Source organism: Megalobrama amblycephala, linkage group LG21, assembly GCF_018812025.1.
Source record: "Megalobrama amblycephala isolate DHTTF-2021 linkage group LG21, ASM1881202v1, whole genome shotgun sequence".
Classification (NCBI taxonomy): Eukaryota; Metazoa; Chordata; class Actinopteri; order Cypriniformes; family Xenocyprididae; genus Megalobrama; species Megalobrama amblycephala.
In genome coordinates this window covers 18,506,081-18,522,945 of record NC_063064.1, presented here as the reverse complement: position 1 = coordinate 18,522,945, position 16,865 = coordinate 18,506,081, and the positions used below count along the sequence as shown (strand labels likewise).

At 36.1% G+C, this 16,865-nt stretch overlaps 1 protein-coding gene across 3 annotated transcripts in view; it reads left to right on the top strand.

Moving 5' to 3' along the window:
- Nucleotides 1–16,865, top strand: part of eif4g3a (eukaryotic translation initiation factor 4 gamma, 3a) — a 61,480-nt gene that overhangs the window by 13,646 nt on the left and 30,969 nt on the right. For all 3 annotated transcript variants that reach the window (XM_048172597.1, XM_048172596.1, XM_048172595.1), the window contains exons 4-6: nucleotides 1,971–2,063; nucleotides 3,930–3,962; nucleotides 16,081–16,257. In XM_048172597.1, coding sequence (XP_048028554.1) covers nucleotides 1,971–2,063; nucleotides 3,930–3,962; nucleotides 16,081–16,257 — 303 coding nt within the window. The remainder of the gene's footprint in view (nucleotides 1–1,970; nucleotides 2,064–3,929; nucleotides 3,963–16,080; nucleotides 16,258–16,865) is intronic.

Below are 16,865 nucleotides of genomic sequence, written 5' to 3'. Positions count from 1 at the left end.
ATAATGTTGGGAACATGGGCTGGCATATGCAAATATTGGGGGCGTACACCCCGACTGTTACATAACAGTTGGTGTTATGTTGAGATTCGCCTGTTCTTCGGAGGTCTTTTAAACAAATGAGATTTATATAAGAAGGAGGAAACAATGGAGTTTGAGACTCACTGTATGTCATTTCCATGTACTGAACTCTTGTTATTCAACTATGCTGAGGTAAATTCAATTTTCAATTCGATGGCACCTTTAAATAAAATGCTATACATGTTGTAGAAACATGTTGTAATGTTATACTTATGAAAAAACTGAAGTTTTTATTCAGGATTACAGCAAATGGCATTGATCAAACAATAACAAAAGCAGCGTTACCCATTAAATGCCGGAGCAAAGGAAAAAACAGCAGCTATCAGAACTATTCACAGTTTGACTGTGGTGCTACAGTATAAATACTCAGTAGTACATATCAAATGATCTGTAATAAACAAATCAATAGTGATACATGGTGAAAACACTGTTTGTCACTGTAACACAGTTCGTATATATGGGAAGGAGGCGGCGGGAACCGGCGAACGCTGAACACTTTAATATATCAAATAAACACACAACAAAACGACTGCCGGCCAGACAAACATAATAAAACATAACATAAAGTCCAGGCCTGGTCCTCTCTCATCCTTCACTGTCATCGCTCCGTGTTTTTGTGCTTCCAGAGCTCCTCCGTGAGAGATACGAGACCGGTGCAACGCGCAGCTGACGCTTGTTATCACTGGCGTCACTGGCGTCGCGCCGTTACCTCACGGCTCTCGCCCCGCCCTGCTCGTCACAGTCACACTTTTGTGTGTTGCGACATTGTTGTCGGATCCAGTATAGTCGTCAGTGCATCATCTTTTTTCAGTCTCTGAAGCAAAATGAAGCAAACAAACAAACATTGTCTTACTGATGCGATCTAGAACTAAAGTTCTTAGAAATAAAGTTCATCCATGCTTTCTTAATGTTATGATCACAATTGGCACTGCAAAATGTCTTGTAATCCTCAGAGGCATCTCTATTGTTTTGTTGCTTGAGTAATGTGTTTGTGTCGTATTTACTACTGCATGACATGTGTGAATTGGTGGGTGGGGCTAAAGAGGCAATGATGTAGAAGTAGGCGTTGATCTTCTGCAGAGACGGTCTTTCGTATTACTATTACGCAATAATGTGAAAAAATCCAAAACGAGTCCTTTGGGCAGCTTGGTTTCAATAAAAGATGTTTTTGGACTAACAAGGGAGTTTTGAGTTCTGAAACTTACAGGATATTTTAGTACAATGACCTCTTATGTCAAAAGATCAAGGCAAATTTGATTTCTCAATTCATTACCCCTTTAAGACAGAGGAGAACTTATTATATTTTGGTGTTGCTATGTTTTTCTAGGTCACCTTGATTTGTACCAGAAATTATGTTTGTTCTTTGCCTTTGTTGGGTCTGAATTAACTGTGACATTTAGACTTGTGTATTACATTTAGATGTCTGATGTTTTCGCACACACACACACATACGCACAATACAGAGTGCCGAGGGTTTGTGTTATGAGTGATTTTTGCACCGCTCTCCTCACCATGGTTACCACCAGCCTGAAGGAACACTGTCGCTATTTTATAAATAGTGTTTCCAGCCGACACAGGTGCTGTAATGATCCCACGACTTTCTCACACACACACACACACACACACACACACACACACACACACACACACACACAGGACAGATATATACACACTCAACAGACACTTTATATACACACTGTTGCTGTGGATTGATTAGAGGGTAATGTATTCATCTGGGTTTTGTCTGACAAAGAAATTAAGTCAATGTGCACACACTCACACAGTTAATGATAATCTCTTTTTTTGTATCCTATGCTCTGATTGAAAACTATACATCGAGCTTCAAAAGGGAAGTTGCCTAACTTTTTGGCTGTCTCTGATTCACTCCTTAGCCTCAATATAACCCAGCTCAGAATCCAGGCTCTGCCCCCCTGGTGTACTCGCCACAGACGCAACCAATGAACGTACAGCCACAAAGTCGGCCGGTAAGAACTGCTCTCCACAATTTTTGTGGCCCCCATGATGATGTCTTGATGCAATAATTACAAATATGTCTTCTTGGCATGTTAATATGTAGTAGGTCAGAGTGATATGATGTTCCTCCAGTGGTAGGAATGTTTCAATTAGTAGAAAATCTTTTTAGATAGATTTTTTTTATTTGACACCAAGCACAAAAACCTATAGCCTACTCTGCAACTTGTCCAGCAAATATACCTTTTCAGTGTAGACACCTTGGTTGCTAATAATGAAACAGTTTTAGTGCTGCAACCTTTATGTCTGGTATAAACACAGTTTATGGTTGCCAAGCAACGCCACAACTACATTAATATCATATATATCAGCTATTTTTCTACAGCTTCAAACATGGCACATCCAGTGATATTTATAATGCATTGAAAAATTAAAAAACAATTATAGATGAAATACCTTTAACTTGTAACATTGGGGATTATCAGAAATATTAATGTTATTATTAATAATTAAATCATTGTTAAATGATTATGTAAATAATAAAACTTTTTAGTTTGAATTTCCATTATCATGATATAACTTCTCGTTTCTCATAATGCAATATAAGATTTTATTTATACTATTGTTCAAAAGTTTGGGGTTGGTAGGATTTTCCAATTTGTTTTTTAAAGAAGTTTCTTAAGCTCATCAAAGCTGCATATATTTGATCAAAAATACAGTAAAAACAGTAATATTGTGAAATATTATTACAATTTCAATTAGTTTTTTATTTTAATACTTTTTAAAATGTGAATTATTTCTGTGATGGCAAAGCTGAATTTTTAGCAAGCATTACTCAAAATATTCTAATATGCTGATTTGCTGCTCAAAAAAACATTTCTTCTTATTAGGAATGCTGAAAATTCTGCTGCTCAATATTTTTTTGGAAACCATAGATTTTTCCATGTTTCTTTGTTGAATAGAAAGTTTAAAATAATAATTTAATGCATCCTTGCTGAATAAAAGTATGAATTAAAAAAAATTTTTTTTACTGACCCCGAACTTTTGAATGGTAGTGTATTCCATGTACCATGCATAGTCTGCTTGCCTCTTTAATATAAAAGAATATTTATAAAAATGTATAAAAGTGTGCTCCTGAGGTTGTTGAACTTACTGAGTTTGTGTTTCAAACCAACTTCGATCATTAATTTAAAGGAATAGTTCACCCAAAAATTAAAATTATCCCATAATTTACTCACCCTCAAGCCATCCTAGATGTATATGACTTTCTTCTTTCAGACGAATAGAATCAGAGTTATATTAAATAATATCCTTACTCTTCCTAGCTTTGTAATGTCATTGAATAGTGTCCATGTTTTTGAGGCTCCAAAAAGCGCATCCATATAAAACTTTATAAACTATAATCACTGGCTTTCATGAACGCTTTATGGTCGTTGCGGAAAGCTAGTGATTATAGTTTATAAAGTTTTAAATATGGACATTTTTCTTACAAAAACCCATCAATTAGTAGGCCTTGATTAACCCACTGGAGTCGTATGGATTACTTATATGATGGATGGATGCGCTTTTTTGGAGCTTCAAAAACTTGGACACTATTCAATGCCATTACAAAGCTGGGAAGAGCTGAAAGAAGAAAGTCATATACACCTAGTATATCTATATCTTTTAGACCAAAAAATAATTAAGATTTAAGACCAGGCAATTGGACCACCTGCTCTGCTGACATGTTACACAACCCTGCTACACTACTCTTGTTTCAGTTGTAATGGAAATGCAAAGTCATCCAAGGTGGATCATCTGTTATCCTCACTGTCTCTCTATTCTTTCTCTTCTTTTGTCGCTCCTGATGACCTCAAACCGTCTTCACCAATCTTCACCAGTTTGTGACGGGGCCTCGGCCAACCCACCATCAGGTAAATCCCACAAACTCACTGTCTCTCTATCTTCTCAGAAATGCTTCTTGATTTTGACTATGTGTATAAAGATCTGGACTGATACCTGTAAAGTTTTAGGGTTTGAGGAAAAACAGTATCTGCTAAATGACTAATTATTTAAAATTTCAAAAGAGAATCATACTGCGACTGTCATTCACAAGGTTGTTTGAAGTGTTTTGTGCTGCCAATGTCTTAAGTCATTACTGAACTGTGTCACACTTACCACTGTGTGTTTTTAAAATACCATGGCAACATGTATCCACCCCCATCAGTTTTGCATTAGATGTATAACACCAGTAACAGCAGTGCAAATACAGTTTTGAGTTCACAATTTTATTGTCATTTGAAAAACCAATACTTATGTCTATGATGGTAACGGTTTCATGAACAGTTCGGTCCGCCCTAGAGCCCCAAAGCAATTCCATTGGTTGAAAGAAATTTCAATGGGTTAAGCTGGTAGTGCAGAAATTACACTCTTCAAGTTTAAAGGGATAGTTGTTTTGCTGAACACAAAGGAAGATATTTGGAAGAATGTTTGTAACCAAGCAAATTTTGCCCTCCATTGACTACCATAGTATCTTTTTTCCTACTATGGTTGTCAAAGGGGCGTGAGATTTGCTTGGTTACAAACATTCTTCCAAGTATCTTTGTTTGTGTACAGCAAAACAAAGACGTTTATACAGGTTTGGAACAACTTGAGGGGGAGTAAATGATGACAGAATTTTCATTTTTGGGTGAACTATCCCTTTAAAGATGCCATATTACGCACTTTTTTTTTTTTTTTTTTTTACAAAGTCTTGGTTTTGTTTTTGGGACTCTGGAGTAGGTTTTCATGCTTGAATGTAAAAAAAAACCCATTATATTTCATGTTACATTATTGCAGCTCCTCTCTTCCCAGCCTGTCAATTACTCTTTGTTTAGTTTCTGTGAAGCCCCTCCTTCCAAAAAGCACTAAGTGCTCTGATTGGTCAGCTGGACCTAGTGTGTTTCGGAAATGTCACGCCCCTTACCATAACTGCGAGTTTCAATACACTGCTAGGACTACTCGACTAGGCCCCCACTTTTTTTGCTTATGCCTTGGGCAGGAATTATTTAAATGAGGAATATTGTGACGTGTATGTTCCAAGAAGAAAACTCAAGACTACAATTGAGACATTTCAGGGAGTTCAGAAACTTACTGGTATAGAGAAAAACTCCCTTTGGAGTAAACTTTGTGCTTTGTAACTTTGCCGACTTTTTTCATGCTCAAACAGCAACATTACATACTAAAGAATGTTGAAAATGTAAGAAAGCATAATAGGTCCTCTTTAAGAACCATTATGACTAGAGACGTATTCATATTCATGTATTAGCTCGACTGTGTAATGAGCTTCCCGTCCTTGAGAACCAGACATTAGAAGTGTCTCCTCTGACTCATCCATTTCTTGTCTTTTCTGAAAGAGCGTCTAAATGATGATGTTTTGTTATTCATGTTATCTGATGAGCAGATGTACGATGAAGACTGACAGTGATTGCTAATTCTTGTCAAGGCTGTTAGTGCACCTTTTATTAGATGAAATACTTGAACATGTCCTGGGCAGAATCATTGTTGTGTTTAGACGACTTGGTCTTTTGTTAGTCGCAACCAAATGTGTTCAGAGGTCATTATGATCATTAGAATGTAAGTTGCATTGCTGAATTCATGGGCAGCATTACACATGTCTGTACATGCATGAGTGTGTTCCAGATTGATATTCTATACGCTGCGCTTTGGTGTTTCATTACAAGGAAAAACTTGTTTGTCATTTGTTGCTAATGATTTGTTTATGGACTTTGCATGCAGCCACAAGTCCATCCATGCAAGGGTGTCCATATACACATCTGACCTTTAAGAAAAGTTGAGTGACTTTCTGCCCCAACCTGCCACACTTCTCTCCCCTTCCAATTGCTGTGCTCTTCACAGGGCTTAACCCTATAAAAGCCTAATGTATCTGGATTTAATATGCAAATTTCTAAGGTCTATAAATTACCAATATGCTGAAAAACCTGTTGTACACAATCTTCTAGATGTCTTCTCTAGTCTGATTGGTAGTTTATACTTTTTTTTAGCAAGTAAAAGGCCTTTTAGTATAATTCTAAAAACATACCCCTTAAGGTCATTGTTCACATTTTTGTTGTTGTGAAAATTGTTGTGAGTATCAAATATAGATTCATCAGGCTTTTGAAGAACGCTTATTTGTTTTTGCCCCCTACAGAGCATTGATCATAAAACTAAGCATTTAAACTAAGCATTCATCATTTTAAAACTTATTATAGGTTGATACAGAGTAACAACTGATGTTTATATGCATTTTATGCAAGTAGTGTGCTATACTGTTATAAAGATCTGATTGATTTATATTAGAAGCCATCATAATTTCATATATTTCCTTGAGTATAAGCTTCATATTCTCCTATATATCATGCTATACGAGTCATAAAAGCCTGATGTTTATAGATTTAAAAAAAAAACAAAAAAAAAGATTGAATAAACTGTTCCATTTAAAAGATAAATCAGATTTTTCTGACTACGATTTTGTGTGTCAGGCATAATTTATTTGCACCAGAATTATAATAGCAAGAAACAATGTATTATGCTTAGACGTTAATTATTGATTTGTGTGCACAGTAGCTAGAAAATAAGACTAATTGTCATGAGGGAGAGGAAGCTTAAAGATTTTCAGTGCAGTACTGGGCAATAGCATTTAGAAAAGATTATTTTCCTGCTGTCTCTAAATGACTTTCCCCCTTGAATTTTAAGTGTGTAGCAGATGTGCTAACCTATGTGCAGTGGGCTTAGCTTGAAATGTAGCGTTGCTGTATTATGTTACATTATCTATAAGAAACTATTATTGTATGGTTGAGATTGTAATTGGGCACTATTATGTCAAATGCACTAAGGTAACTTTTTTTAATAATGGAAAATGCATCCATAATAGGCTTCATGTCGAAAGCCACATAAACAAGGTAATCAGCCATCCAAGTTAGTTATTTTTAGTTGGCGTAAAATAGTCTAGTCTAAAAGTATAAAAAAACGGTTAGATATCAATCTGCTTAAGGGTCATTGACAAATAAGGTTTTTAAAAGTGTAAAAAAAAAACATAATGGAGCTATATAATTAATTGTGAAGTTTTATTAAGTGTTAACAATGAGATATGTGGTTTTTATAATCAATAAAGACTGCTTTTATCATTTTTTACAAGATGGACAAAATTTGTAACCAAATACGAATGACACTTTTGGTTATACCGAATGACTATATTTTCAAACAATGCTAACAGGCTGATATCTAGCTAGTTAGCTAGCAAAAGGACAATCAAACATTTTATATTTAGTACAAGTTTTTACAAAATTTTCCATGTTTTATAGCGGTTGTACCGAATGACCTGATGTTTCGGGACATGCATATGAGCAAGTGAAAACATGAACTTTTCAAATGGTTAAAAGAGAGTTAGTAACTTTGGTTCACGACCATGTGGTCCTTTTTGTCTGAATGATGTCACATCCTGTCACATGGTTTTGGTTACTCCGAATGACATCAATGAAATTCATTTTTCTGGACATTCTTTCTCATAACAAAGCAACGACTTCTACACGTAATTTTAATGCCATTTTGCACTGTGTTAATATTTAATGCTATAAAACCATGCCAGAATAAAAAATATTTATTACATTTTAAGATATTTTAATGACAAATGAAATGGCTCTATTGGCCTTTGGACGGTTAAACCGAATGACCTTTTGACACTTCAAAATCTTTAAAATACGTTTATATGTAGCAAAATATAATTAAAACCTTTTGGATTTAATAAAAGAGATCTAGTTGTACTACCTTACATACTTTGGATGTCATATCTTTGTTTTTTTTATTATTATTAAGGCCTTTGAACAAAAATGACCTGTCACGTCATTGACCCATATATGATGGTAGTTCCTTTGAAGGCATCTTGAGTAAAACGGCTCTATATTTAACAATGCACATACAAAAGACCTGAACCGGAAGCTATGCTCCCTGTTTTACAGAATACGGAAGTTTGTTGCGCATAACCCTTATACTTCTGTATTATGAAGTGTATTACAGGAAGAAAATATTTAGAGAAATGGAATGATGACTGGGCTGAATGTGTCATTATTTAAAATAAACTGAGGTGTGGTTACATTTACTGTTGTTCAGCAAGTTTTTGCAGGCGAAATGCAGTCATTTTTCAATAGTAATCCACACAATCTGGAATTTTGCGTGAGGAAGAATGATTTCCACATCCAGATTTGCAATATGTTCAAATGTTTCACATTCGCCACGTTAACCAATGAAAGCTGCTTGGTTTTGAAAGTGACTTCTTTGTTAGATGTACTTCATGCATCACTATATTATTGATAATATACAGATTTTGCCTGTGAAATTTCACCAGAATGTCACTATGATCGTACCTTTATGCTTTGTTTTTTATTTGGAGCGGGGGAAAAGAGCAAAAAGCAACAATGTACACAGGCCTTTTCAACCTATAGAACAGCGCTTGACTGTGTAATGTGCGGCAGTGAAAGAAGCTTTGACATCTGTGCTGATGTTAAAAGAGCTGAGTTAAGGTTTCATTTCTCCCCTGTGGCTGCGGCAAGTCCCAGCTCGCTTCCACTGCAGAATGGCTAAAACTGATGCCTACAGGCCATTAGAAAACAAACAGAAATAGGAGAGAGTGGAGAGGGCGTGTCAAACACACACACAGAGGGTGGAATATTTGGTTGGTGTTGAATATTGGTCAGGGAATAGAGAGAAAGAACATATAGGTCTGAGCCTCTTTGAGGTTCTGTATCCTGCATGATGAGTGATTCTGTTTTTAAGGGCACTTGTGATTTAAGAAAAACATTTTAATGCAAATTAATTTTAAAATATGTAGATATTAACTTTTTTCAGGTAAAGTTTCAATTCACTTCCATTCAATTTCATTTGTATAGCATTTTTCGCAAAACATATTGTTTCAAAGCAGCTTTACAGAATCAAAAAGGACAGGTATATTAAAAAAAAATAATAATAATAAAATGAATTATATAAATACAATTTTATATATAATATATATATATATATATATATATATATATATATATATATATATATATATATATATATATAGATTCTTAAATATTATTACAATATAAAATAACTTTTCTGTTTAAAAAAATATATATATTTATATTAAAATATTAATATATATTTATATCAAAATAATAATATTTTGTATAGCATGTTTAATATGACACATAAATACACAAGAACCAATGTCAGATAGACATTTGCTAATTTAAAGAGAATGTATATTTTTTTAGATTAAACTTTTATTGTTATTGTACAAGTACAGAAACAATTAATTGCAATTAGCATCTAACCAGAAGTGCAAATAACAATATGTGTGAGAATAACATGTATTTGTTCCATTCATGTTCCATCTTCTATTTGTCCCTCTCTCTCTCTCTCTCTCTTAGTCTCTCATGTTCTCTCTCACTCATTTCTGTCCCTTTCATACATCCACAATTTCTCATGCCCTTTTTCTTTCAGTCACTCATGCCCTTTTTCTCTCTGTTTCTGCCATTCAGATACATGCACTCATTCTTATCTCTGTCCCTTACAAACACACAGACACCAAGTCTCCGCTTCCATCCCTCCCTGGCATTTCCACACACACACTCTCCCGCACACACTTGTACGGCATTGTGACAGTAGTTTAGCACAGAGTGGTCTTCGCCTCAGGCTGCGCTCGATCCCCTGTTGGCCTGTATGAGTCACAGTGAGAGGAAATCACCCATTACACACACACAAGCAAAGTTTGTTCTTCAATGGTGGTCTTCATGTTTCTTTTATTTCTTGTTTCCTTTTTCAGGTCTCTCCCAAAAGTGGCTGAAGTACGATATATTTATGTTAAATTTGAAATATGAAATATTCTATTTATAAAAAATCATTTCAGTAGTTTTTAGTTTAGTCAAGTTTAGTTTATTATTTTTGTTTTTTTCAGTGAATTATATTTTCAGTTTTAGTTTTTATTTTAGTTTTATAATTTGTGCTGCCTTTCAGGCCCATTTAAACCAAGAATGATAACTGTAAAGATAACGATAACTATATTGGCGTCCACACCAGCGGACAATATCATTCTATTATTTATTATAAGCATGTGCTGCAGTTTTGTCATCTGACCCTTTAAATTGTTAAGCTCTTTAAAACAGAATGGATTCTGATCTGATTGTTTTTATTGTTCATCAGCTGGAAAACGGTTGTTCTGAAAGTGATTCCAACAATATTGTTTCTTTGTGCTGTTATTGTTATTGGTGTGGATTATGTTATTCTTTTATATTTAGCAAAATTTTTAGAACTACATCTTTATCATCATTATCGTTTTAGTTATCGTCCTTGGTGTGAACATGCCTTAACACTGACTAGTGGTGCTTTTTACGGTAAGATCAGTAGCGGTGATGTTTAAAGGTGCCCTAGAATGCTTTTTCACAAGATGTAATATAAGTCTAAGGTGTCACCTGAATGTGTCTGTGAAGTTTCAGCTCAAAATACCCCATAGATTTTTTTTTATTCATTTTTTTTTTTAACTGCCTATTTTGGGGCATCATTATATATGCGCAGATTCAGCGTGCGTCCTCTTTAAATTCTAAATAAAAAACGTTCCCCGCCCCCAAGCTTGCGACTCTATAATACATTGCATAAACAAAGTTCACACAGCTAATATAACCCTCAAAATGGATCTTTGCAAACTTTTCGTCATGCAGCATACCCGATTATGTAAGTATGGTATTTATTTGGATGTTTACATTTGATTCTGAATGAGTTTGATAGTAGCCTATGTGTGACTAACGGGCTAAAGTTAACATTACACACTGTTGGAGAGATTTATAAAGAATGAAGTTGTGTTTATGAATTATACAGACTGCAAGTGTTTAATAATGAAAATAACGACATGACTCTGATCTCTGTGAATACAGTAAGAAACTATGGTAACTTTAACCACATTTAACAGTACATTAGCAACATGCTAATGAAACATTTAGAAAGACAGTTTACAAATATCACTAAAAATATCATGTCATCATGGATCATGTCAGTTATTATTGCTCCATCTGCCATTTTTCGCTATTGTCCTTGCTTGCTTACCTAGTCTGATGATTCAGCTCTGTGCTGCTCCAGACGTTAATACTGCGTATGCAAAAGTCGGGGGCGTACATATTAATGATCCCGACTGTTGCGTCACAGTCGGTGTTATGTTGAGATTCGCCTGTTCTTCAGAGGTCTTTTAAAAAAAAATTGATTTACATAAGGAGGAGGAAACAGTGGTGTTTGAGACTCACTGTATGTCATTTCCATGTACTGATTCTGAACTCTTGTTATTCAACTATGCCAAGGTAAATTAAATTTTCAATTCTATGGCACCTTTTAAGCTTTGTAAAGTTCAGTTCCTCTAATAAACATTTGTGATGATTGTGATATAACCATCTCACATCCTTTTCTGAGCATTTGTTCAGGCATCATCAGTGTCTTTACTTGTCTTCTCTGCTTATTTTTTGCTGAATCTGTATTTTCCCTAGTTCCTTATGCAAACAGAGGGCACTGGCATCATATGCCGTATATTTAAATGAGAGCTGTTCCTCTAAGCAAGTTGTTTTAGAGTCATAGCTTAATTTCAGCTACTGTCGTGAATTGCCCCAACATGCCACCCTATGTCATGCATAGTATATCCATTTACATCAAAGCATGCCAGTCCAGTCCCTTAACCACATTATTACATAGTGACACCCAATTTGGGTCAGTGCACACAGTCTTTTATTCTCTGTGTTTTTAATTTAACTTGTCCGGTTCTTCCTGATCTTTTTGATAGCCACATAAATGATTATGTCCTCTCCAAAGAGCACAACAACACTCAACAGCATATTTATTGTCTCTATAGTGAGCAGAGACAGTTACGCATAATCTCAACTTGGCTTTCAGGCACTAGCGGATCAGTTCTGTGGTGTTAAATCCTTTTTCAGCCAACTGTCATGGGCCGTCCACTGGTTTTATTGTTCTTGTTTCTACACATACTTTTGGCTTCGGGAAATCTCCCTGAGGCTTGTTTAATGACAGTCCTGGGTTATTCTGAGCCATGTTGTTAATGTTTTTGGCTGTACCTGAGCTGTACAGTTAGGATAGATGTTGTCTAACACCGTTTCTACACCGGACGCAACATTTGCAAAGTTGCAAATAGCTTTAAGGTCATCATAAATGGTGGGTTATAATGGGTTCTGTTTGCTTTTGTTGCATCGCATTGTGCCGCTCACGTCTGGTGTAGACACCATGTAAGGGACAACAGCGCCAACCCACTGAGGCATGAACTCTACAAGATCCCTGAAGGTGTCCTGTGATAAATCCTTCAAGGTTGTGAGGTGGAGCCACTGTGGATCAAACTTGTTGGTCCAGCACATCACACAGATGCTCAACTGGATTGAGATCTTGGGAATTTGTAGACCAAGGCAACACTATGAACTCATCATGTTCTTCAATCCATCCTGAACAATGTGTGCAGTGCGGCAGGATGCATTATCCTGCTGAATAAAGCCACTTCCACCAGGGAACACCATTGTCATGCGGCTACGCAGCCCTGTACACAGCAGAGTGTGGTGCACTGGGTTGTGACACATTCCTCTCATAACCATCATTCAAATTTTGTGTGACTTCACTTGTGCCACAGTAGACTGTCTGTTGGCTCAGACCAGATGAGATAGCCTTTGTTGCCGTTCATCGATGAGACTTGTGGGCCCAACACCCTCATGCCGGTAGGCTTGCTCCGGTAGTCCGTGTTACCGATGTTACACTGTGTTCGGCTGTACACAGATATTACATTATTTGCCCCGTCCCCACTGTCATTTTGCTTTTTTATAGAAATAAAAACCATTTAGTTCAGTTGGACAATGGACACTACAATTATAAACTGAAAGCGTCTTCTCTGCTCCATACAGCACGAGCTTAAGAGTTGTAGCACAGTGCAGCAGGAGTCACGTGAAGAGAGTGAAGGCTGTTTTTATACTTATGTGTCGGACCTACTCCAGAGCCTCTGCACCATAGGCTATGCGTCTGTTTTCTTTATACTTCTTCATCGTTGTCCATGTTCATGTGCATGCAGACCGCTAGTAGACAGTGTCCGCAGTCATGTTGACTATCAAGGCAAAAGCCGAAGAAGACGCAGCTTGTTGTGTATGTGGTCAGAGAAGCTTCAGCAGTGATGGCGGCAAATAGGCAACAACTTTTGTTGCAGTTTGACGGCGTGTGTCCCCTGAAACAGAGCATTTTTCATGGAAGTTGGAAACCCTCAGTCTTCTCTGCTTGCTCCGCACCAGTTTTTTGACCTGAGGGAGGGGTTCTAGCAGACCAATCACAGCGCTTGCGGTCCACGTAGAATTGACGCTTTGTTACATTTTTGAAGAGGTGCACATCAGGCTACGGCGTAGGCTACGCACAGCCATTTGACGCAGAAGTATAAATCAGCCTTAAGGAGAGATGACTGACAGGACAGGCTGAGGATTTTGTGCGCAAAAGATCCTGAGTGTCAATAACAAATATCTTATCTTGTTAAATACGTGGTCAGTACCGCCGAAAACGAAAGTAAAAACCGAGTGCGCATTCAAAAGAGATTTCAATTCCTGCGTATAGATAGTGGCTCCCTGCTGCCCGCAAATTACAGGCCTGTACACGTGATTTGCACATTTGAAAGCGAAAGTGAAAAGTAGCGCACTTTCCCCGGTGTTAAGCGAATTTATTTACCGGAGTGAAAATTTTCACACCGTGACATCCCTAGTTGCCAGTTTGTGGTTTGTCCCTCCTCAGTCTACTCTTGGTAAATTCTCACTACTGCTGATGGGGAGCAATTGCCTGGCAAGGCCAGACTGATATATCTTCTACAAGTCGCGATTCGAGTCAACTCCAAACCGTATCGTGCAATCAGATTCGTTGATTTCAGTGACGCAAACAGCGTCACTCTAGTGTGGTGAAAGTCCCTTCAATATCAACAAAGATTGCGCACAGGAGACCCGAGAATTTGTTCTATTCAGCCGTGAATCCAGTTTTAAATGACCAAAAACACATTAATTATTTACTTTTCGCTGTTGACTCTCTTGTCGCTTTGCTAACGTCATATCCGCCCTTTTCTGATTGGTTTACTCCGCTTCCTGTTTGCTCGGATTTGCTCCGCCCTAGAAATCGAATTGATTCAATGGCCGACCAGACTCATCCGCTGGTACAGTGGTGAGGCTGGATTTTCCAGGCAAGGGGAGCAACCCACAAGCCTTGCCATTTCAGAGATACTCTGACCCAGTCGCCTCATCATAACAATTTGGCCCTATATTCCTGACCATTTCTCTTGTATCCAACACTTTGATTATGAGAACTGATTGTTTTCTTACCATCTAATCTACCGAGACCTTAATATATGTGGCCTTGTTAGGAGACGATCAGCGATATTTGCTACACTTTTCATTGATCATAGTGTTTTGGCTCATCAGCGATTATGAGTGATACTTGAATTAAGAGCACTTTATACTACTTATAATCTTTAAAAATGAGGCTTATTCAAACTGTTTATCACATGTCCTGGAATAAGCATCTGATCATGGCCTTAATCAACCTACTAGTGTATGTCTTTAATGTGTGATGGATTTTTGATATTGTGTGTGACAACTAGAAAGAAATATTGTGAAATTGCAACATCTAGTTCATGGCATCCAGCTGTGTTCTCTACTGGAACTGTTACAAGACTACTAAAACAGACATCTGTCTGTTGTGACAGACACCTGGGACCAAGTACTACACTAAGAACCAGCAGCAGATGCTAGAAAATATTGTCCTTTAATCTCTCCACTGTGGCTTTCGCATAAACCTGCAGATTCTGCATAATAACTGCAACATTGCTCACAACAGGCATTGTGAATTTGTACAGAAAAAGCACTGCATTGATGACTTTAGCTTTAAATGAGTGATTAAATTTCTCTGTTGTGCAGATTATTAGGATGCTAAAGCAAAACATGCTCTCAGCATGCCAAAATGCTCTCTGAAAAGTCTCTAAAATAATAATAATAATTATTATTAGTATTATAAGTATTATTATTATTATTATAAATATAATATTTATTTGTTAATAAATATACTGTATTTATTTATAAATAATAAAATAAATATTTTATTTATTTTATAAATTATTTATTTATAATTTTGTACAATATTTAATTATTTATATAGACAATTAATACAAAATTATTATTATAATAATAATTAATAATAAACTCTAGGTAAGCGTAAAATAGAGACATTTTTGCCACATGTATCCATTCATTAAAAAAGACACAGTAAAAATTTAAATGTATTATAATCTGCCCTTTTTTCTTTAAAATAGTTTTAAGGGACTAAAAACATTCCTTTTTTGTAAAATCAACCACACATATAGACAGACCTTTAGACATTTAGACATTTATCAATCCCATGAGGGGAATTGCATATGATGTGTGCATAAGTGTGTGTAGAATCAGGGAGAGAGAGAGAGAGCGAGAGAGAGAGGTCACCTCTCACTCCAGTGCTGCCTGGTTGCTGGCGCCCACTGACTGGGTTTGCTGAGGTAATATTTGCTGTGCGGAGTGAGCGAGAGAGAGAAATAGAGGGAAAGCGGGGGAGGAAGTGATGGGGGAGGGGACGACTCCTCCAGCAGGCATGCAGTATTCTCCTGATGAATAAACCGTTGTGCCAGAGCTGTGCCATCACCCCGCTACAGCGGAGAATGAGAATACTGCTCATTTCTCCAGGCTGCTATGTGTGTATGTGTGTATTTATGTTTCTTTGTGTCTGTTCGATGAGCAGAATTGATATAATTCATCAAGCATTTGTGATCACTGCTGTTCCAGTGTCTGAATATAAGATTGTCAATTAACTGCAAATTCAGAAGCCTCATAATTTGAATAAACTGCCTGACAGACACAGCCGGATGTCCTGAGGTGAACTGTCTTATGTCAACACTGTCTTGGATCTTACTCTGTTTCTGTCTAACCCTTATTTCTTTGACTTCCTTCACAGTTCCTCCACAGGACTCAGATGCAGACAGCACGGCCCACCCTCCCTACCAATAACCCCTCCATTCGGCCGGGCTCACAGACCCCCACGGCTACGGTTTATTCCCCCAACCAGCCAATCATGATGACCATGACACCCATGCCCTTTCCTACCCAGACACACCAATACTACATTCCCCAGGTAAAGAGTCAGTAGAAATAGATATTGGCAAGTATGGATTGTATACACAAAATATATATATATTTATTTTCAGGGTTCCCACTGTAATAAAAACCTAAAAATATTTAATGAATTTAAAATTTTCAAATTCATTAAATGTTTTTAATTAATTTTTAAATTCATTAAATGTTTTCTTCAATTTATTTATAAAATCACCTGCATGGGATGTTTAACAATGCTAATCTTTTGCTGTCTTTGTATGACAAAAAAATTATATAATTATAGCTCAAATAATAAATTATATTTATTATAACAAATAATAAAAAAAAAAAAAAAAAAAAATATATATATATATATATATATATATATATATATATATATATATATATATATATATTCATTAATTATGTTTGCTTATATACCGATATATTCATTAATTGTTTGCTTATATACAGATATATTCATTAAATGTTGATAGTAAATATTTTAAATTGTTAATATTTAACATATTTAAGGAATGTTTGTATGTAAAGGGTTAATGAATATTTCAAATGAATGAATGTTTAATTTCATTCAATATTCATTAAAATGTTTATATTAAATGTTAAAATGCCAATATACAAATCTTC